The sequence below is a fragment of the Nomia melanderi genome, chromosome 3, assembly GCF_051020985.1.
Source record: "Nomia melanderi isolate GNS246 chromosome 3, iyNomMela1, whole genome shotgun sequence".
NCBI lineage: Eukaryota > Metazoa > Arthropoda > Insecta > Hymenoptera > Halictidae > Nomia > Nomia melanderi.
In genome coordinates, this window is record NC_135001.1 from 552,051 (window position 1) to 576,038 (window position 23,988).

Here is a 23,988-nt window from a genome sequence, read left to right on the forward strand (position 1 = left end):
CTCCCAACGAGTGACATTTGAATCGTTGAAATGGGATAGATAATTATTAACTTCTTTAAAAAAATATGAACCATAATATCGAATTACTTTCATTATATACTTTGGCTGGTTTGTTCATTGAAATCATAGCGAGAACAATTGTTAATGACAGTAATAACTTTAACTATCTTAACACTAGAACTACCAACCACTCAAATCGGCATTTCGAAATTTGTGTATAGGAACTCTAAGAATCCAGCTACTGAAATTTCAATTGACTTAAAATTATTGAGTGAAGTACTCAGTCCGAGTATTACAAAATCAATTTCTGTAATGATTCTGTAGAGGAGCATATGTTATGTTTTTAATCATTGAGAAAGAAGAACGTAGGAACGGGTCAATTTGACACATCTGGTAGTTCTGGTGTTAAACATTCTGTTCTCATATACTTACGTCGGTTTTCAAAAATATCGCTCGGTCGGTGCCATCGAAATTGCAAGATTCAATAGTTTTTAACAAAGTGTCTGCCCAGTATAATCTAGACCTCGTGCGATCAATTACCAACGACGAAACAATTCCAATGTTTCGATTAGCAATTGCCTTTACGTTGGAACCCGCAGTGTCGGACCGATATATTTTAGTAGTTGGTTTGTCGTAAAGCATCCAATTAGTCTGACTCCAAAATAACCGCCTGCGTTGTACGTTTATATAATTAGTAAATTGGAAATAAATTGGAACATAAATATAGAGTGAAATATACCCTTCTTGTGGATCAACAACAATGGCCAGAGCTTTATTTCGCGGTCCAACGGTAACTATTTTAGCGCACTTTTGTTCATCTAAATTGCAGACCTAAAATGTTTATGCGAAATGTACAAGTCGAACATTTCGTTCGAATTATAGATTTCGAATTGAATTGATTGTATTTCGAATGGAATTGAGAATTAATATACCTTGATGCTGCTCACATGGTCGTTGTCGCTGAAGTATACGTTACCAGTAACCCAATCAACAGCAAGAGCGTTGGGTCTTCCAAGTCCGGCCACGATTTTTCGGTTTCTGCTTCCCATATGCAGTTTACTAATCGTACTTAACATATCTAGAAAAAAGAATATTTTTAACTGTGTACCATTGATGATATAAACAGAAATTATCGTGTTTCTTTAACCCATTGCTGCACACTTTTAGCTTTAAAATTGTGCCCAGAAACGCAGTTTTATTTTATTGTTTGTTTTGACTCGTATTACTTAAGAATAAACAAATAAATGCATTAGTACAGTTTGCGGCAATGGGTTAAAGAATATTTTCTCCGTTAATACTGCAGTAGATTCATTGACACATTGATTTCCACGAGAATTTATCGCGGTTTGTATATTAGTTACTTTTTCATAATAAAGGCATATGGTGTTAGAATGAATGATTAATAATTCGATACCACAGTTCTTAAGTGACTATTTAGTAGTTCTGCTACTTAATGTTTTGATTTAATATCAGTTTTTCCGTTATACTGGTTTTCAAGCAATTTCGAGAGCCAGTGGTCAACGTGTTAATGTCAACTGTAACAATCTTTTCTCGCACGCTATCTTTGAAGTATGAATTGCTTAAAATTGTTATCACCATTGCTCCAGTAAATGGTCCCTTCTTGTACGTTCACGTCAATGCCAGATATATCAGAATTCAACTGTTCATAGATGATTTTAATTGAGTATAAGTTTCGCGACAACTTTCTGATGGTGTTTCCGGCGACGACGATTAGTTCCATTTGTGGTCCTATTGTTATAAAGAACAGTTTATCGTAATTGTAATATTGTAACCAGAGAACAAAAAATAATAGGGCAATCCATTGCTTTTATATGGCACTAGCAAAAAGTTCCTTAAATGTACTTTATTTATAAAAAATTAATTTGGTAATTATTTAAGGGATTTCATTGACTTTAATTTCATTTTTGATGATCTTGGACATATTATTAGGGACGTGATTCTGTACGTGTTATTGGTACTTGGTTATACTTATAATTATATTTTTCAAGATTTATGCAGAAATATTTTTAACACTGTGTGTTCAATGTTACGCATTTTTCGGTGTGTGGGTTAAATTTAACACTAGATTCACGGACGTGTAATTGCACGAATCAAGATCGACTTAAACTGTTACTAAATAATGCTTGAAAAATATAATATCTGTCAGATTGACGGGTTCCGTAAATTTAATGTTAAATTAAATTCGAATTAGCGACAACTTCGTAACCAGTGTCTCATATTTGTGACGCTCTTACGTCACGATACGCTTCACGTATCTTACGTGAAAGAAATTAAATTATTTTCACATGTGTTTTTACCTGCAATCGTGATTCGAGCAAATTCTGATTGAACAACGTCAGTTTTATTCACAGGTGTACCTCTTTGCCAAGATATTTTTCAAATAGATTATATTATTATGTTATTTTCAATATTATCAGTACGAAGAATAGTTTACATTGCTCTCTACAAACTATCTATTTTTTCAAATGCATTTCTAATAAAATACCGTAATAATACAGACTTATCGAGGAGAAAATACAAAAGAAATTCGAAATGCTAAGGATTAATTAATTAAGCATTAAAATGATAACGTTTATTGTTTAACCTTAACACTGCCGGTGTCACGCACCGATGTCGCCCAAACGAAAAGTTTGGCGTTCAACATGTTAATAAAATATTGTAATTGCGAAGACTGTTATTGAAACAAACACTGGTCGCGTGTTAACACTAAAACCACCGGACAGGTCAAAATGAACTATTCCTGATTTCTTCTTTTTGCGATTATTATAAAGATAATAGATGTTTCTCTGAAAAATTATTAAAGAAATTGATTTAGCAATACGCAAACTGAATTGTAAATCAATTAAAGTCTCGATAGATGCATTCTTGGATTTTCTATAGAGGAATTTCGAAAAGTCGATCTAACTGCACGGTAGTTTTAGTGTTAAGTGACAATACAAGCGACGATCAACTATTGCCAACTACGATATTAAAAGACATTTATTTACCTGCCACTTTACAAGACCTTTTATCGTTTCGGAGAACGTATCCCTCATGACAGGAACAAGTGAACGACCCAATGCTGTTGTGACAAACTTGCGAACAAATGTTAAGTTCACACTCGTCGATATCCTTGCACGATTGCAAATCGCTGTCCAATTTATAACCACTTTGACAACCACACACGGGACCATGGGGAGTTTTATGGCACACGTGCTTGCAAGGATTATTCTTTGCGCATGAGAGTGCTGTAAGGACGTGTTATAGATTAAATTGGAAATATTCGAACGTTCGAAAAGGAAATTTTCTTTATAATTTAATTGTGAAAGAAACAGGTTTTGTAATATGTAACGAAATTATGTTTCCAAATTTTACATTCGAATACTATTATATTCGATTATCATATTAATTATATAATAATGTTATTTATCATAATAATAATATGGCAATATAAAATATTAGAAAGTCGCATATATATCGTTTCGAAAATTATGTTCCCGAACTGGATAAAAATGAACAAAATGCAAACGTAACAGAATTCGTGAATGACTCAGACTGCAGAAATACGAGTTAAACTGTGACCGGTTAGTAAGGCGTTAACGCTAGAACTACGCATCCCTCAAAATGGCGAATATCAGTATTCTTATTTCAGAATGATTGATATCTTAAAAGTGTCAAATATTTGAAATGATTTTGAAAATAACTTCACTCGAATACTATAATGAACGTATGAAGAAACTGAAAGAAATCTATTGCTATAATTTCTATAAAAATTGCAGATTAATTATATAAAATAGTTAGTAGTTGAAGCGTTAATTTCACTCGAATATTATAATGAACGTATGAAGAAACCGAAAGAAATCTATTGTTATAGTTTTTATAAGAATTACAGATTAATTATATAAAACAGTCAGTAGTTCAAGCGTTAATTATCTCAGGTAAATATTCTCTGAAAACAAATTCCAGTAACATCTAACTCTGGCATTTACTGTTGGAAACCCACCGCATTGTTCGAATTCGTCGCTTTGATCTGGACAATCTGGTTTCCCGTCGCAGACTTTTTCAAAGGGAAGACAAATTCCGTTGGAACATTTGAATTCCTGGCAATTAGAAGCGGCGTTGACAGCGATTCTTCTCGAATTACCGCCGTCACAATCTCTTTCATCGGATTTGTCTCCACAATCATCGATCTGATCGCACACCCAGGATTCGTAGATGCAAACTTTATTGTCGCAAGCGTATTCTCCCCTCTGGCATCGAGCGCAATTACGCTCGTCATCGTTTTTCGGGCAGTCTTGAACTCCATCGCACCTGTCGAACGAAGTTCATTTCAAGAAGAATATTAATAACGATATAACTGTTAATATCACGAAGAAAACGTTATAGAAAACTAATAACTTTGCTTGTTTGGGAAGACATATGTCTGTATTGTAACATCTGTATTCATCCGCGGTGCAATTGGAGGTGCTGGCTTTTCCTGTGCAATAACGTTCGTCGCTGTTATCGTCGCAGTCGTTAATTGCATTGCACTTTAAATTAATATCGATGCAACGGCCATTGGTGCACGTGAACATTTCAGACGTACACGAACGTCTTTGGCACATTTCACCTTCGTCGGAGCCATCTGGACAGTCGACCTTAGCAATAAAAGAGAATTCTTCACAGAACACGACTTCCCTGAATATTTCGCTTTTATGTAGATAAATATTGTACATGTAATTCTATAATATTTATAAATATTGACCTTAGAATATAAAAACGTCACAAACGTTGTCGCATTGTCGCAAACTCACAGTATCGTCGCATTTCCATGTGGCCGGAATACAAGACCCGCTGTCGCAGGTGAAACTCGTTGCGTCGCATTTGTGTTCATGGCAATTCATTTCATCGGAATAGTCGGAGCAGTCGTTGTTCCCATCGCAAACTAGATATTTCGATATACAACTACCCTCGTGGCATTGAAACTTACCTGAAAAGCATTAAAGTTTCACAGTAAATGCAATGAAATAAAACAATTTCGTTCATCAAGTTCACTTCCAGTCTTGAAAGCGTTTTAGTTTTGCCTTAAATCCATGAAGATCAGTGATTTCAGAATGGTTCCTTAATAACAAAATTTATAGGTATATAATATAGGTAGTAAGAAAAATAAAAATGAATAATTTGAAGGAAAAGAAATAAATGAGCTTCATCTAATTCTACGAATCGATAGACTGGCATTTTTAGGCAGTGCAACGGAGAACCGCCATCGCGCCGCTTGGAACTCGAACGGTTAATATTGTCTTCGTTAACCCCTTGCCGTATTATTTACTTTTGTTACTAAGCTCGTGCAAAATGTTTCTATTAGCAGTTTAGACGAAATGCAAAGAAACTGTCCACTCCACTTTAAACGTTTGTGTCTCACCGGTTTTTGCAAGAACCTGATCGAAAAATGCCGATCACGCTTCTTTTGTTTCAATTCAGAAACTGAATGACGCTTGTCTACTTTTACAAAAACAAATTTTAAGTAGAAGAAAGAAAAGGTGATGTCAGAGACAATGTTCAATGATTACACTGACCGCTGTTGCATTCCTTTTTATCGCAGTTCTCCTCGTCAGATCGATCCCCGTCCGGACAATCGTAGTGGAAATTGCAGCGGGATGTTATGTTTATGCATTCACCGCTTTTGCATTGAAACTGACTGGTTTTATCGCATTTCGACAATTGAAATTCATCGCACACGCTCGATTCATCCTCGCCGTTTGGACAATCTTGTTTGCCATCGCATCTGGAACGATTGTAAATTGCACTGTATTACAAACAGATATTTTATTCGTTAACATCGCGACGTCTGATGACGACACGTTTCTCTTTGAATATTGCAATTGCTTAATTGCGTTATTAGAGTGTTTAAAAATTTTTAATTTTACATAAACTATACGTTGCAACGATAAGGAAGCTTTCAAGAACTATAAGGTAATACCAAGATTTATAGATTAATTTAACAACAATCAATGTTGTTCATTACTCACATCAAAGATTACATTAGATTACGTATTAACCTTTTACGATCGGCAGATTTTTCTGGTGATAGTACCACCTAGTCGAAGCAAAGATATATATTTTCAAAGTTACTTGTTTATAGGTGGTTTATATTAAATATATGGATATTAAAAATTTGTTGAAGTTAATGTGTTTTGTTGAATATAAATACCGTAAAGAATAATAAATACAATACCTCTCGATCGTAAGATAACACTGCTTAGAAAGAACATGCCGCCATATTGGCCAATGTCAGCATGTTGAATGTCGCCATTGTGGCGGCACCGATCGCAAAGGGTGAATCGTATTAAATGCTTAGTAGTTCTAGTATTAAGCTTTAAGTTAATTATATTTATTATATTATACGATCATTATATTTATATGATTACGTTATTTCGTTTCAGTCTCATACACAAAACGATTACACACTCTATTCTCAAAGAATAGAATTTCACAAAGAATGTCCATACCTCTGAAGCAATTTTATGCACACATCGTGTTCTCCACACTTCATTTCACCCGGATTGCACGCAGTTTGAGGATGGCACGTTTGGTTATTCTTAAGTAACGCCATTTCAGGTGGACATGCGCAAGTCTACAAAATGAAACGCATAAAACAAGAGATAATGGTCCGCGAAGGTATATGTATTAACCCTTAGCACTCCAGATGGTTTTATAATCTATTAGCAACTCTAACTAATTTTCACGGTACCCGTGATGAAAATTAACAATGTTATAACATTACTTAGACCTTTGATTCTCCTTCTCAGTACGACATTCGGATGTGTGGAAAATTTGATAATCTTGGGGTAGCTTTTTTAAGATTCATTCAAGTATTTAATATTATAACTGGTGCAACATTGCAGCCTGCAGAGTTCAAAGGGTTCAAAGACAACGAATTAATATATTTTTATTCATTTGTTAGGCTTACGTATGAATGTAGATTAAACACCAGACACACGTGGGAACAGTTACCATTGTTCCTGCGACATTCGTGCTCCTTTATCAACGGCCTCCGCGAGCTGACCAACTGTAGTTTATCCAAATCGTTTGGAACTCCTTAAACAAAACGAATAATAACGTTATACACTGCGATAAATAATTTTGTCCTTTCTACACCTATTTTCCATGGTTCCATTCAACTCACGTAACGCAATACGTTTCTGATACTGCTGTACGTTGGTTTTACTAGTCCAATACAAGTGATTCGACTTGTACTGCGTCCAAAATACATAATCACCGACGAGAGCGAGGCTTACGGGCTCTGATAATCCGGTGCGGAAGATGTACGTCTCGGAATCTTAAAACAGAACATTAGACGCGAGCATCAGTCGCATGAAATCATAAGTGGAATATTCTGCTTCGCAGTAGAAGAAGAAAAATATATGAATGTTACTAATTAGAAATGAAAAGCAATTTATAAATCTTTGCTTTGGGAATAAGAAACGAAAGAGAATGTGAAATGTAATTCTAGCAAGTGTCGATTGGATTCTTATTTTAGTATTATCATTTCTTCCAATCCAGTGTTTCCTGTAATTCATTGTTTGAAATTTGAGAAATTACTTCATATATTTCACAATATTTATTATATATATATTTTTTTTTATATATATATATGTTATATAGGGGGGCACAAGAATTTTAGAAAGGCTTAGGTGGGGCATGGCACAAAAAACGTGGGGAAACACGCTCTAATCCCTTGTTATTCTTATTTCTACTTTGACCTCGGGGAATGGTACCAACCTTTGACCGCTGTGCTACCGATCCGACCAGTGCCCTGATCGCTCCAAAACAATCGTTTCAAGTCTCTGTCATAATACAGTGCTACCGTCGGCCCTAACAAAGGCATTTTGTGTCCTTCGACTGGAATTCTCGGGCCAATTCCGTGCATCTTCATTAAATCTATGTTGTACGTTCCGTTCGCGCGGAAGACTACGAACATTAGCCTGTAATTTAAGTGTTACGATTGAAACGAATGGGACATATGTACGTAGGTTGCTGCAAGAGTTTTGGGAATCCGCTGTTATTCAGTTGTTCGTTAGTTTCGTGAAGTTTCGCGTTATTCAATTTAGAAAGCGCTGACGCGGCGCAATGGACAATGTGTTGATATCGAAGGAGAAGTTCAAGCTTATTTCTGACTTTTCTCGTTGTTTCCCGAAACTCTTGCAGCGACCCACGAATTTACGCTGAAAATTATTCTTTTTGACTCCTCTTGGAATAATTACCCTTCTTCTGGTATTAGAGCAATCGCGTGGGGCTCTTCTTGAAAGTAAAACACCGTTTTCTCCTTTGTACTTAAGCTGTGAACTTCGATTGTTTTGTGGTTTACATCGGACAGATACAAATTATTGCCAATGTAATCGAAATCTATTCCTCCTATTACTTTGTTCTCGAAGGATATCAGGGACTCCAACTCTCCGTTAGTAGTATTGAGATGGAAAATTGTATCCGACAATTGGTCGTTCACAAACAGGCCACCTGTATCAATTTTTTAATTAATAATGTCAGTAGTAGCGATGAGTCAGAGAGGAATGGCCCACTTAGAAACAGAAAAATGGCCATTGTAAGAAAAAAAACTCTTACATCAGAAATATCATAAATACCTAACAAAAAGAAAATATATTGTAGTATCCCGAAATTTCCTGCATTGTAGAGTATATTAAAATATTTTTATGGAGCGTGAAGCATGAATTATAAAAACAAATAATGAACTAAAGTCTGACGCGTGTTTCGAATATTTGTAACATTTCAAACTTTCTACCGTCAAGGGTTAAGAACAGATTTTCTTGAAATGGACCGCTTCTTAACCCCTTTCCATACAATGACGAGTGAGACTCGCGATGATTTTGCAAAAACCTGTGGGACTCAAACGGATAATCTACGTATTATATAATTCACACTTACCAGTTAAGGGGTTGTAAGCGACCGCAGTAATGTGTTTCAACGTGACGATCGCTGTCATTGTAGGATTCCCCAGAAGTTCGTGGTAGTAATTTATGAACGTGCTTCCAGCTGCGATAATTAGGTGCATCCGTTTCTTTATAGCTAAAATGTTCGTCCATCGTTAGGATCCACTGTACACGTGGTTCGTGTAATATTTTGAAACTTTTCTAATCAGCTTAACCCTTTGCGCTCCTATGTCGAGCATGACTCGACATCAGTTTTATTCACAGGTGTGACTCTTTGTCAAGATATTTTTCAAATAGATTTTATTATTATGTTACTTTCAATATTATTAGTAAGAATTCTTTGCAATTCATCAAATATGTTTCTTGTTTTTACAAAACAAAGTTTTAAACAAATCAGTCGAATGAGTTCAATCGAAACTAATGAAAGAGGTTGTAGTTACAATTCTCTTTAGGCGGTTGCCTAAGTGTTAAAATGCATTTTAAAGAAAATCTCGTAATAATACAGAGTTCTCGAGGAAAACATGCAACAGAAATTCGGAGTGCGAAGGATTGACACTGGATTTACCAAAATTCATCCTACATTTTATTCTATCGTTCACAGAAGACTGCGCGTTTGTTCATATAGACCGCGGAAATTACTGTTCCAAGGACGGAGAATTATAATATTAATTCGCATAATTGCATCAATTGAAGTCGACCCAAATCGTAACCCAATGGCGTTTCAAACATTCAAAACATTCAATTCCCGTGAACACCTACCCCGACAGGTATGCTGATCTGAATTCAGTTGTTTGTCCAACGCACAAGCACACGTGTATCCATTCTCTGAATTTAGTAGACACAGTTGGGAACAGGGATCCGAGTTGCACGGATTTCGAAGCTGTCGGTCGTCAGTAGGAGATGTTAAATTATCAGAAATAATATCCACTATAAAACAATTGCACAAACGAAGAAGGATGAACTTACCCTGGGCTTCAGCACGGAGTGATAAATATGCAGCCCATAAACAGTATTATTCGCATTTACTAAAATTTTCCGGTCTTTGCCAGTAAATTTGTCGCACGATTCTATAGTTCTCGATGACATGTCGCTCCAGTACAGCCTATTTTCAAAGACGGTTAAGGAAAACGGCAATCTTGCTATACTTTTCAATATAACCTGGAAAAAGACGAATCCTGAATAATGATTAATCACCGAACTTAGGGTAATTCCGGGTGAGATGGCTTGGTCTCATTGAAATTGTCAAATATTTTCAAATTCTTCGAATGACTGGCTGAATCTTGTACAAAGACTTGTTTAACACTATTTCTACCAAAGGTGCCAACAGTCACCTGAAATTTTAACTTAAAATTATTTTCCAAGCTCAGTCATATATTCTGAATTGATTGTTCGACTTTCTGAATAACGATTATAAAATTAACTACATAAAACGTCCAAAATTCAATTGAGGAAAGATCATTGAACTGAGCAAATAATTTTAATTGAAAGTTTCGAAAGGTGTCTTCTGACACCTCCGGTAGAAATAGAGTTAACTTCTTATATAGGTGTATTAATTTTCATAGAGATATTTTATTTTTTACTAGGTACTAATAATATTTATGATGTGTCGGTTCTTTTTGAAAAAGTGTATATTTAGTATTCTAAAAGAATCCATACCCTGCGATCGGTACCATCCAGACGAGCTGTTTCAATTAATTTCAATTTACTATCAATCCAATACAATCTGTTATTCGCATAGTCGATAGACAGACTGGTCGGCCATTCTAAATCCTTTGCGATTACTGCACTGCTGTTTTTTCCGTCCATGCCCGCCATTAGTATGCGCGAATCTGCGCCCCATTCTGCCCAGTACATGATACTGGTAACAGATAATAATCATCTTATTGAAAACTCTTGTATTGCAAAGGGTTATCCCTTTGCGCTCGAGAGGTGACTCAGTCACCACTAGATTCGATATAGCAAAACTATCGTCTTGTATATAACATTATGCCCCTGTACCATGCATCGATATGTAAAATATTGAAAGAAAATCGCTTTGTTTCTTAATTCATATACGTTTTCTCGTTTGTCAGTTTAACCGTTTGAGTCGCAAGCGACAAGATGGCGGTTCTCCGAGACGCTGTCTAAAAGTGATAGTCTATCGGTTCGTAGAATCGGATGAAGCTTATTCATTTGTTTTCCTTCTAATTATTCATTTGTTTGTTATTACACGCTTAGAACTGGAAAAATGTAACGATCGTGCTATTTAAAATTTGTTTTTTTAAAAATAGGAAAGCATCATTCCCTTTCTGAATTGAAGCGAAAGAAGCGCGATCGCGCCGGTATTTTTCAAGCAGGCTTTTGCGAAAATCCGTGGGAAACGTTTAAAGAATGTCGTTCATATTTCATTGAAAAATGTTGCATATTCCTAGGAAAGAACTTCCGAGTGGAAAGGGTTAAAATTGCAGTAGTATCCCCTTATTAATCCGATCGCCTCTTTTCTTTGATCGTTTCGAAGGTCAAAGAACAAACAGGAGCTCGACTAGAATCTTACACTATTTTTCATAAATTTTTTAAATGACCATAGACGCCAATAGTAACCAAGGGGTTAATTGTACTATGACGGTGACAAGCCTTCGCCATGTGTTTAGTTTTAACCCTAATCGGACCACTATGTGATTTTGAGTCACATTCGAACTTTTTACTTAAATCTTTTGATTATTTCATATTGCATTTCCAAAAGTTTCTTTGGGCCCTTTCAAAATTTGGGCCCTATAAACAAGAACAATAGCATTTTACTCATTCTTTTTATTCTCGTAAGTGACTGAGAGTCACATCGTGGTATGATTCGTTAGAAAAACACGTGGTACGATTAGGGTTAAGTCACAAGTGTGTCGGAACGAATGCATGGGGTTGCGTGCTGCGCGATAGTTTCGAGAGGATGTTTAGATGATTGGGCCGAGTGTCGCATAGAGTGAGCGTGGTTAGTTCAGAGTGAAAGCGAACCGTGAGAATGAAGAAAGAATGATTTTCGTAGGGATAAATGAGCGAGCGAATGGAGGTTGAAGGGAGTTCTGGTTGAGAAGTCATCGAGAGCGGTCGCGCGAGCTACGCGGCTTGTACCGACCGTCTTCGCAATAAAGTTTAGCCTTCGTTACGAATTTTTGCTTTCTGTCGTACCTTCTGACACCCCCGATCCGGACACCGCCTTAATACATTTGAGGAATAGAGGAATTATCGATGACACTCACCCATTAGATGGTAGCAGAGCTAGACCTCTCGGTTTACCTCTTCTTTCTTGAACAATTATGGTGCAATAAGACCCATCGTTATTGCAAACTCCGATACGCTGGAAACCGCTATCGGTGAAATAAACATTCTCCGTCACCCAGTCTACCGCTATGTCTTCCGGACTGTCCAAACCTTAAAAGCATTCGTCACAAAGAAATTCTAGATTCAACGTTTTCGCTATTATACTGGTTACATGAATTCACCACTTGTCGGCAAGTAACTATGAATATCATATGAATCGAATGTTAATTACCGGCTGTTACGATAACTTTTCTTTGGGATCCATCTTGTAGGCTCTTGATAATTTCCTCGTTTCCATTTTGAATGTCAGACCAATATATGTAATCGACGTCTACGGACACCGCTACAGCGTGTTGCAGATTTTGAGTTATTGAGTAATACACGTTAGATCCAAGGTACAAACCGTGGATTTCGGATTTGATTGAAAATACCAATAAAGCTTCACCACCTGTACGTGGTAAATTAGAATTAATGAATAACTCGTTGTAAGGAAACTTACGTGTACGATACTTTCGATCGCAAATTTCTTTGTCAAGATATTTTGCAAATGGATTACATTATTATGTTATTCTCAATATTATTAAGAAGAATCGTTTACATTGCTCTCTATGAACTAAATACTTTTCCAAATGCATTTAAAAAATAATATCGTAATAATACAGAGTTGTCGAGGAAAAGATGCAAAAGAAATTTGAGATGCAAAGGGTTAACACTAGAACTACCAGATGGGTCAAAATGACTTATTTCTCAGCTTTCTTTCAAGATAATTGAAAGCATACAGATGCTTCTTCAAGAAATGATTAAAATAGTTGATTCATTAATATATAAATTAGAATATAACTTAACTGATATCTTAATCAACGCACGTCGGTGGTTTCTATAAAGAAATGTTTAAAAATCAATTCAACTGCTCGGTAGTTCTAGTATAAATTGAAATGTTTTTCAGATAATTGTACAAGGGTAATATTGAAAGTGTAAGTCAAGTTAGAAGTACATTTTTCCGATTTCAATACCTCGATCGTATGTAAAATAATTTCTGTACCTTCAGTTTTGCAAGTTTTCTTATCATCACTCAAACTGTAACCATATTGGCAGCGACACGTGTAGGATCCGGGACTATTAATGCACTGTTGATCGCATACCCCGTAATTTTCGCATTCATTTATATCTAGAAGGTAACATATTTCAATCTTTAGAGACTACATATTCGTCACAAATTAACATCTTGTTAACTCACTGATCGTTATTCTACATATTTTATCTTAGGTATAGAAGATAAATGTCTATATCTCAATTCTTACCTGCGCATGTCCGATTATTAACCAATTTGTAGCCTGATCTACATGAACATTGAGCACCTTGGGGCGACCTTCTGCATTGGTGTTCACACTTTGTCGTATTCTTGCATAACGCGTCAGCTAGGGATTCACGTGGTTGAGACATGTTTCCGCAGTATTTCAATTATTTAAGAAACACCGTGAATAATTACAAAAAAATCATGCACTATTAACGTTAACGTTTCCTGTTTCTACCGTTTGTCCTCGATAAGTGCTTACCAATTGCACATCCATTGATATCTTCGTCGGAACCGTCGCCGCAATCATCCCTTTCATCACAGGTCGCATTCAAGGAGATGCATCTTTGATTTTTACACAAGTATCGATCGAATTCGTGGTTGCATTCGCCGACAGGTACTGTTTTGCTTACTGCGAAAAATAAATTGAGATACAGATTACGAAATGGACTTATCGTCACTGCATGGGATCACTCTTACGATATGAAAGTTACCACAATCTCCTTCGTCGCTCTTGTCGGGACAATCTGGGACACCATCGCAGACCCATTCGTTTCTTACGCAGTGACCATCGTTACACCGAAAAGTGTCGCATTTCAGCTGTTACGATTAATAAGGTACGTGTAAGTGGAAGAACCTATTGACGATCGAAGGAAACTACAGGGTGGTCCTGTGTTGCGTTTCAATATTTCAGTTTGTCGCAGATACAACGTTAAAAGAACCTGTGTATTGGTTCTGCTGGTAAATATATTGTCAAGGGATTTCTTACTGCCTCCGTTCGTTAGTCTGACGAAGGAAATGCAACCGATGCAAATTTTGTACTTCCATACTTTTCGTTCGTTTTCATCCAAAGTTTACGTAAAATCATTTAGGATATGATACACGATGTGCTTGTGCACGCGATAAACATTATATTAACATGCGAATAATAATATTTCAAATAAACTATCTTACGTCCTTAACGCAATCCTCATATTCGTCGGTCCCGTCGGTACAATCCGATCTGGCATCACAAAACTTTTCGATCGGAATGCAGGATTTATCGGTGCATTGAAATTCATCCGTAGCACATCGAATCGGTGGAGTATACTAAAGCAAGAACATTAAATTTAAACAGATCGTAACTTGCAAAGTGCTAATAAATGTAAATGAATACGATAACTGAATTCTTATTTTAATTCGTATAGTAAATAAAATATTACAGTTTCTCATTTTATCCCAATTGTCACTTTGATTGTCTAATTAAAAACTGATAACACATCTTGAGTTGTGCTACTTTGTTTGAAATAAATACAAGAATCATAAAAGTATACACGTCTTTGATTTATAGTCTACAAGTCTAATGTTTAGCTGATTCGAGTTTAGTCATCTAGGGTTAAACAACGTTCACTGATATTATTATTTAACAGTCGTTGCACTCACTTGGCGACCAATGCAGTCTTTCTCGTCGGAGCTGTCACCACAGTCATTTTCTCCATCGCACTGAAACGTACTCTGAACGCATCTCCCATTTCTGCATAAGAAGTATTCTGGCAGTTCGCATCGTGTATCTTGAAATTTCGAGACAAACGTGAAGCAGAATATCAGAATATCCAAACTAATTAACGTATCATCGACGAATCAGTATAATTATAGAAATAATCGATGGAATCTAATTAAGTTACCTATAAATATAGAATCGATTGGATTGTAGAGTACGTTCAAGACAAGAAGGACGAACAAACTGCGACGCATAATCTGCAACAAATCGTAAGCGTTTACTCTCCGAGATCGAAATCTCATTCTCCAACAAACGTCTCTTTCCATGAATTTCAATATTTCATTATGTCCAAAATATAATATTCGAGGAACAACGGAATTCTCGGATTCAAAGGTTTCTTGCTCTTCAATTCTGAAGCTGTGCGTTTCTTGTGGAAAACAATGTTAGGAACTCGAACAATCGAGGTAATTACATTTACTTACATTAGTTACATGTTTTATTAATTAGTTATTACGATTACTTACATTTTTATAATAGGTACTTAGACATTAAGACACGATTAACACGACTGCCACGGTGGTCACCGATGACCGGAGCTTCCAAATAACTGAAGAACAATTACAATAAAAAACTTGATTTTAAATAAAAATATTTAGTAACATAAGTAGCTAGATCATAGCGTAGACTAGTGTAATACTAAATCATTAATAATTATTTTCAATATAATTTGCCTTTGTTATCAAAGAATAAGTATCAATGTTTAAAACGCTAGAAATTCTCGTGGCAGTGAACGTGTTAACACTAGATTTACCGAATCCATCAATGCGACGGATACCGAATTTCTTAAACATTATTTAGTAGCAAATTAAGTCGATTGTCATTCGTGTAATTATGCGAATACACAGTGTACTCTAGTTTTCAAGCTACAATTCTCGCGATCCATACATACGCAGCATAAATAAATAATAAAATAATAATAAAATATAGCATAAATCTCTGTGAATCTAGTGTTAATTAGAGATTTCAATTAAATCAATTGTCACGAGAAACACCAGCATTTCACTAATCACTTCCTTCGTAACAAAGACGAAAGGGAACAATGATTAATTACCTGATACCACAATTCTTACGTTACACTGTTATTCAGTTATTTACGTTATTTACGTTATTTACGTTATTTACGTTATTTAATATTTTTATTCGACGTCGGCATAAATCATTCGTCGTATGAATTATTATTGTTTCCGAGTGGTCCCAGAGCTCACCGTGGCAGCGGAAGTGCTAACGAATCTTGAGGAAATCCAGATTTCAAACACGTTTCACCTCTGATGAATATATTATTTTTAGTTTACGAGACAGTCGCGGAAAAGTTGTTGCTGCCTGCCTCTACATTGATTTCTATATAGTTAAATACTGGAGCGTGTCTGTGAGACGTTCGTCGCTTCTGCCTTTGTAAGTACTTTCCTCTACAAAAGTTCAAACGGTTCCAGTCAATTATGCTGGCTTTGTACGTTGTCTCGCACACGTACAAATCAGAGTTTCGTTTAGTTAATACGGACTGGTATGAATGGACTGTATCTCATGTGGTGATAATGCACGTTATTAGTTTACAATTGCTTGGAATTGTATTACTTGTAATTATTTCAATGAGTACAAAGAAATTTCTTGGAAGGGACTCTTTGAAGAAACAAGACACCCGTTGTACACCGATTTCAGATTTTTTGGTTCAGTTTGAAAACTGGCGTCCTATTTTTGGAATTCGTGGTGAATTCGCGTTTGTTAAACAAATAGAATATAAACAACTCAATTGTATCGCTCACTGTTGATTTCGGAAATAAGTGAAGGAGTATTTGCAAAAATTCACGCCTGATTTGACCGGAGACGAATAATGGATTATTCAAGAAGTTCAGGAGTTTTATATTATATTGATGTTCAAATTGATAAACTGATTAGATTTGAACGGAATTTAACAGAGGATCGATGACTTTTCGACCGTGATTCACCGAATATTATCCTTCGAGTATACAATAGTTTATTCAAATATTACGTATCCGTGGTATTAATGAAATTTCGTTAATCGAACGTTGATTTCTGTTTATATTCTATGTATAGATTACTTGGAAATTGCGTCTAATTAAAATAGTATTTAAATAAATCGTTTTCTCTTCGAGGATCACCTTAACAGCGGTTTCGTGAAGTTTGTATCATTAAACAACGTATTTTATGCGTTACTTGTAATATTAAATAACAACGAGAAACAGGAAGAAATGTTTGATACACTCTGATACACTTACGGAGATGTTTCACACCACCATCCACACGATCCGCGGTGCTACTGCGACTGTTAGAAACGTACTACAAGAAGCAACCGTATGATACATACAACAGGCTGTTTCCTTGAATATACGCAGCCACGGTCTCGATCAGAAAAATTATGTAACTGTTAATAAACACTAAAACCACCGACCATTTGAATTGACTTTTTCAAATTTCTCTATAGAAACTCTAAGAGTACAGCTATTGAGACTTTAATGTTAGATATTAACTAAATTAAATGTATATTATGAAATATTTGCTGTCATTTATTAATACGAATTTAATGATCATTTTTCTTCGTAGTTATAAAGGTGGTCTAAGTCAAAATTGACAAAAAATGAGTTTATCAGTTATTTCATATTACATTATTTTAAACTGAATGATTTAGACAATTTTCATAATTATATTTTGGTATGATTGTTTGGTATGATTTAATCATTGAATTATTCGTGATACTGCGAGTTTTATGTGTTTGTTATAGTGAAGTCAGAGGAGTTTGTTAGAATCTCATTTTTCTATAGGAAATATACGCAAACCATGTATTACTTGAAGAATAATTATATTGGTGTATTGTCGATTTATTTAATTGCCGTGAATTCGGCGCGAGAACAGTAGTAATGTACAAGTATGCCATAAGAAATGTATACAAACGACGTGTAAATACCTGCGACCACGCTGAGTCGTCTCCCAGTACGTTGAATTCAAATCTATGAAGAATTAAACGGAAATTAGAGAATCCATGGTGCGAAGTATTCGAATTGTTTTATGATTTAATGTATAACATGTTAATTTGTTGTAAGTTAACACTGAGCTTACGAGATACATCGAAATAAATAATATTAATACACGATATCTCATAGGAATGTCTACAGTGAATCGTTAAAGGAAATAATGATGCAATTATTTTTGAGTTTTACACTAGATTCACAGGCATTTGTTTTACACTTTATTCGTTTGTTTATATAGCTCGCGGAAACTCGAGTTTCAAGAACGGAAAATAATAATTTGTATTCGTATAATTGCATCAATCAAGATCAACTTAAACTGTCACGAAATAATGATTAAAAAATTCAATGTCCGTCAAATTGACGGATTCCGTAAATCTAGTGTTAAACATGAATGTATATAAATATAAAAATCTATGTGTAATGTTTATTTATCACGTTGACACTGAAATTATCAGGCGAGTTGAAATAATCCATTTCTGATTTCTTCTTTTTGTAGTTATTAAAAAGATAACAGATGTCTCTCTGAGAAATTATTAAAGAAACTGATTTAACAATACGCAAACTGAATTGTAAATCAATTAAAGTCTCGATAGATGCATTCTTGGATTTTCTATAGAGGAATTTCGAAAAGTCGATCTAACTGCACGGTAGTTTTAGTGTTAAGTGACAATACAAGCGACGATCGATTATTGCCAACTACGATATTAAAAGACATTTATTTACCTGTCACTTAACAAGATCTTTTATCGTTTCGGAAAACGTATCCCTCATGACAGGAACAAGTGAACTACCCACTACTGTTGTGAAAAATTATTGAAAATATTGATTTAGCCATATGCAAACTGAATTGTAAATCAATTAAAGTTTCGATAGATGTACTCTTGGAGTTTCTATAAAGAAATTTCAAAAGGTCAATTCAACTGCTCGGTAGGTACAGTGTTAATGTTCTTAAAGAAACGTTGTTTATGAAATGGAGAGTTTATATTTTTGACGTGTTAAATAAAGATAATAATTGTCATTGAAGGACGAGGTAGCTACGTTTTCTGTAAATTTTGTAATACGAACCTGGGCAATTGTTATTGCTCGAAGTCCGTAACATAGATATTGTACAGCATCTCCTCGATGAGTTTGAGAAATTATTCAGATACTAAATACATGGAAATTTGTATGGACAATTCTAATGTTTAATGAGACGAGCATTCAAGAATATATTATTATTATAACCAATATTCGAATGTCTGTTCGGCTGTATTAAAAGTTACAAATAGAAGAGCTAGATGAGATGTTAACGTCAGGTATTATATAATTTAAAACTGCTGATATACAAAGTGTAGGTGATTCAGTTTCAGTTAATTAGTTAATATTCATGTGTTGTGGATCAATAAAGATATAATTGATTAAACGTATTATATTAATAACACATATACGTATTCTTAATTAACAATGATGGGCAGTGCCGAATACTTTTCTAATTTGAATACAAGAAAATTATAATATGTTAAAATTTTCTCGAAAAATGTGTCTGGTATTTATTATATGCATATATCGATGTATTTAGTTTGAGAATATGAGTAAATAATATGAAAATATTTCTATAGAATTCTACAAAAATAGTAAATAAAACAATAAATTTGAACATGAATGTGAAAGTAATTTGTAATAATAATAAGTCCATATTTGCTGCATTTTCAGTGAAAGTTTGTAATACTTCCTTTGCCTTGTACACTTCGATATTTTTATTGAAAATAATCCGAACTTCTCTTGTTATGCGTAATGTTAATTCATTAATGGTATTCTTCATTTGTTAAAGATAGGATATAGGGATAGAACATAAATATAACGTTTTAGCTTTGAGTTTTAAAAAGATTTATTATTTTTGCTTATTTATACCATACGGAATCCTTAAGTTCATAATACAGAGACGTACAGAGCTGTAAGCTTTTTATTTCAATTCTCCAAAATTGTTAAGGCAAAACCAGTATTACGTGAAATTGTTGTGTTCCAAATTATACAGAGATCATTATAATTACAGAAGAATTTCACAGTGTCACTTTGATCGACAATTCCTAGACTGAAACGGTAAGGGATTAAATAGTATGAATTCATTCTATCATGAATCGTTTGAGCATCTTTTATTTATTATTCTTTCTCATTGTTCTTTTCACAGCACATTGATATGTTATTTTCGGTATTATATACACAGCAATTAGTTTCAAAGGCTCTTATTATTATAAGTCACAAAGAAGTGATTGTAATTTAGTACGGGTCTAGCTCGACTAGAATTGTTACACTCTTTTTCATAACAATCTTCTTCATCCGATCCATCTTTGCATTCATAGTGCGAATTGCAGCGAGATGCCGCGCTTATGCATTCCCCGCTTCTGCATTGAAATTGTCCAAATTCCGTGCATTTTGACAATTGGAATTCGTCGCATACGTCTGATTCGTCTTCGCCGTTTGGACAGTCCGGCAAGCCATCGCATCTGGAATGATCGTTAAACTTTTAATCCGTCACTATTTCGTGATTAATACTTTGACTGACACGTCACTCGAATATGGGTGTCATCATTTTTAACGTGATCTTGAATATTCAATTTCTTGGTGACGTATCGAAGTTTTATTGAATGTATGAGATATAAGAAAAGTAGTAAACTAATCGTTACGAAGAATCTTGACTCCTTAGTTTTTGTTTTATTAAGAGAACTGTTTCGATTGCATAGGAGTTCTAATAGCTATTTACTTGGCAGTCAAAGTGTTAACCAGTCAGCTGTTAACTATCCATGAAAAAATAACAATATTTTGTGTTACAATGAGTATACTCGTCGTGAGAAAATAGCAATATTTTCTATTACCAGTATACTCGTCACGCAGAGAAAATAGTTACCTAAAAATAATTGCCATTCAAATCGCAATTTCATTGAATACCAATATTTTCGTAAATTATACCAATATATCCGTATATTTTGAAATGTTTGAAATATTCAGAGGACAAAACAAAATAAAACTATTTTTCGGGTCTCAGACGGCTAAAATATTAATTGCACTTTAAGCAAATCTGATAATCCACTACCTTTGATGTGATTTTATGCACACGTCGTATTGCCCGCATTTCATTTCGTCAGGACTGCAGTCGAACTGAGGGCTGCACGTTCGATCATCCTCCAGTAGCATCATGTCAGACGGACACGCGCAAATCTGCACACAATAAAATATGAGAACTCAAAGTAGCAAACGATAAAATGAAATTAATTAACCCGTTGAGTATTGGATACTCACAGCCGAAACGTTCCGTGTGGACAGTCGACACGTCCATGGGTCTTTGCAAAAACCCGATCGAAAAGTGCCAAGCAACGCGATCACGCTCCTTTCGTTTCAGTTCAGAAACTGAATGACACTTTTATATTTTTACATTAAACATTTCTAAATAACGTGATCGTTCGGTTTTTTCCATTTTTAAGCATGCAATAATAAAAATAAAAGTAAACAATTAGAAGGAAAAGAAATAAATAAACTTCATTTGATTCTACGAGCCGATAGAGCGGCATTTTTAGACAGTGTAACGGAGAACCGCGATCGCGCTGCTTGGCACTCAAACAGTTAAAGAGCATTAGACTTACGTATGAGTAAAGACCAGAGACCAGACACACGTGAGAACAATTACCATTGTTCTTGCGGCATTCATGTTCGTTTATACTCGTATCTGATCTGCGCGAGCTGACCAACTGTAATCGTTCATCTAAATCGTTTGGTACTCCTGAAACGAATAACATTATACTCTACGCCAAAGAACTTCGCTCTTCCTACCGTCAGTTGCAGGGAACCTGGCACTCGTGACGTCATAGAGGCAGAGACAGTCACTCCGAGAATCCAACTGCGAGTGAGGAAACGACTGTCCCTACTCTTTTCCGCGCGACCTGATTGGTGGCCGTAAACGCCTCAGCCAATCAGGCGTACGCCTTCGAATCCGACCGCTCAGACGAAAGTGCCAGGTTACCTGCAACGGGCGGTATGTACATCTGTCTTCCATAATTTTGTTTCACTTACGTAACGCAACACGTTTCTGGTACTGTTGCACGTCGGTTTTACTAGTCCAGTACAGTTTATCCGACCTGAACTGCGTCCAAAATACATGATCACCGAGGACAGCGAGGCTTACAGGTTGTGACAACCCAGTACGCAAGATATGTGTCTTCATATCTTAAAACAAAATGATGAATACTTGTATGAACTATATCAGGTTATATATTATATACTCTATTAATAATAATTAATAGTAATAATGTTCACTAATAAGTAAAAATTTTATAAGAATACGGGACTTACTGCACAAAAATCTACTATTTACAAGCTATACTCTCTTGCTAAATATTATGGTGTTTCAAATCTATGTCCACGTAAGATCATGGAATGTTTACCAACCTTTGATTGTAGTGACACCAATAAGACCAGTGTTCTGATCGCTCCAAAACAGTTGTTTCAAGTCTCTGTCGTAATACAGTGATACCATCGGACCCAACAATGGTACCTTGTGCCCTTCGATTGGAATTCTCGGGCCAATTCCGTGCATCTTCATCGAATCTATGCGATACTTTTCGTTCGCGTAGAAGACTACGAACATTAGCCTGTAATTTAAATGTTACGATTGAAACGAATGGGACATATGTACGCAGGTTGCTGCAAGAGTTTCGGGAATCCGCTGTTATTCAGTTGTTCGTTAGTTTCGTGAAGTTTCGCGTTATTCAATTTAGAAAGCACTGACGCAGTGCAATGGACAATGTATTGATATCGAAGGAGAATATTTTGAGAACTGGCAAAACCGTTGGTTCAAGCTTATTTCTGACTTTTCTCGTTATTTCCCGAAACTCTTGCAGCGATCCACGAATTTACGCTGAAAATTACTCTTTTTGACTCCTCTTGGAATAATTACCCTTCTTCTGGTATTAGAGCAATCGCGTGGGGCTCTTCTTGAAAGTAAAACACCGTTTTCTCCTTTGTACTTAAGCTGTGAACTTCGATTGTTTTGTGGTTTACATCGGACAGATACAAATTATTGCCAATGTAATCGAAATCCATTCCTCCTAATAGTTCGTTCTCGAAGTATATCAAAGACTCCAACTCTCCGTTATTCGCGTTGATATGGAAAATCGTGTCCGATAACCGGTCACTCACAAAAAGACCATCTACACAAAATTTTCATTCAATAATATCGAGCACACCGAACGAATTGTCGCATTTGTTCAATGCGAGCAAACAGTTTATCTAATCAACACAGTATAAACTTAAAATAAGAACGACACTTTCGATCAACAGGAACCGTTTCACATAAACACGAAAAGAGAAATATTTTTCGCGTTACATTTCATTGGAATAGTCGCGTCGTTCACTAACGTCAGAACTACCGCGCCCGACAAGATGGCGGACTCCAGCTTTCTTATGTTGCAGTTATTGATAGCTCGAAAGTGTTGAATATACGAAATGATTTGAAAAATAAATCATTTCACTTGAATACTATAATGAATGTCTGAAGAAACCGGAAGGTTACAATTTTGTTACAATTCTATAAGGATTACGCACTGTACGTTACCATTTATAAATATTCTTGTTAAAATTTAGTAAATTCATAAACATTATCACTGTTTTAACCTCTTGGCTACTGTTGGCGCTTGAAAAGTTTGTTTTCGGTGTACTGTTGACGCCCATAGGCGTCCACAAAATGTTACTGACAATAATTACAGCGAACCTCGCTTAGATCAGACGTAAGTAAATTCTAATTCAACAATTACATCTGTTGTTAATTATATATTATATAAATCTGATTATTTTAGATTCGTTTAATGTAGTTCAATTAAGTGTTTCGAAGGTTTCAATAGACTTACACAAAATTACGCGTTGACACAAAATTCTGCTGTAGCCAAAGGGTCAACATTCTTTAACAGCGTTTGCTTCAGAAAT

At 35.4% G+C, this 23,988-nt stretch overlaps 1 protein-coding gene across 1 annotated transcript in view; it reads right to left on the reverse strand.

Annotated features, from left to right (window-relative positions):
* The window catches only part of yl (Putative vitellogenin receptor yl), a 31,269-nt gene that overhangs the window by 1,642 nt on the left and 5,639 nt on the right, over positions 1 to 23,988 (reverse strand). Inside the window, exons 15-48 of the mRNA XM_076365635.1 lie at positions 22,964 to 23,216; positions 22,456 to 22,658; positions 22,081 to 22,233; positions 21,654 to 21,790; positions 21,107 to 21,231; positions 20,257 to 20,519; positions 17,960 to 18,015; positions 15,177 to 15,249; positions 14,935 to 15,062; positions 14,467 to 14,601; positions 14,007 to 14,112; positions 13,775 to 13,924; positions 13,520 to 13,636; positions 13,261 to 13,386; positions 12,451 to 12,666; positions 12,158 to 12,329; positions 10,584 to 10,785; positions 9,894 to 10,085; positions 9,687 to 9,807; positions 8,923 to 9,063; positions 8,244 to 8,496; positions 7,762 to 7,964; positions 7,166 to 7,318; positions 6,950 to 7,077; positions 6,489 to 6,613; positions 5,556 to 5,764; positions 4,794 to 4,969; positions 4,399 to 4,637; positions 4,004 to 4,311; positions 3,009 to 3,248; positions 1,597 to 1,749; positions 933 to 1,078; positions 740 to 831; positions 433 to 670 (exon numbers count right to left, since the gene is read on the reverse strand). Of these exons, the coding sequence (XP_076221750.1) occupies positions 433 to 670; positions 740 to 831; positions 933 to 1,078; positions 1,597 to 1,749; positions 3,009 to 3,248; positions 4,004 to 4,311; positions 4,399 to 4,637; positions 4,794 to 4,969; positions 5,556 to 5,764; positions 6,489 to 6,613; positions 6,950 to 7,077; positions 7,166 to 7,318; positions 7,762 to 7,964; positions 8,244 to 8,496; positions 8,923 to 9,063; positions 9,687 to 9,807; positions 9,894 to 10,085; positions 10,584 to 10,785; positions 12,158 to 12,329; positions 12,451 to 12,666; positions 13,261 to 13,386; positions 13,520 to 13,636; positions 13,775 to 13,924; positions 14,007 to 14,112; positions 14,467 to 14,601; positions 14,935 to 15,062; positions 15,177 to 15,249; positions 17,960 to 18,015; positions 20,257 to 20,519; positions 21,107 to 21,231; positions 21,654 to 21,790; positions 22,081 to 22,233; positions 22,456 to 22,658; positions 22,964 to 23,216 (5,732 nt within the window). The remainder of the gene's footprint in view (positions 1 to 432; positions 671 to 739; positions 832 to 932; positions 1,079 to 1,596; positions 1,750 to 3,008; positions 3,249 to 4,003; positions 4,312 to 4,398; positions 4,638 to 4,793; positions 4,970 to 5,555; positions 5,765 to 6,488; positions 6,614 to 6,949; positions 7,078 to 7,165; positions 7,319 to 7,761; positions 7,965 to 8,243; positions 8,497 to 8,922; positions 9,064 to 9,686; positions 9,808 to 9,893; positions 10,086 to 10,583; positions 10,786 to 12,157; positions 12,330 to 12,450; positions 12,667 to 13,260; positions 13,387 to 13,519; positions 13,637 to 13,774; positions 13,925 to 14,006; positions 14,113 to 14,466; positions 14,602 to 14,934; positions 15,063 to 15,176; positions 15,250 to 17,959; positions 18,016 to 20,256; positions 20,520 to 21,106; positions 21,232 to 21,653; positions 21,791 to 22,080; positions 22,234 to 22,455; positions 22,659 to 22,963; positions 23,217 to 23,988) is intronic.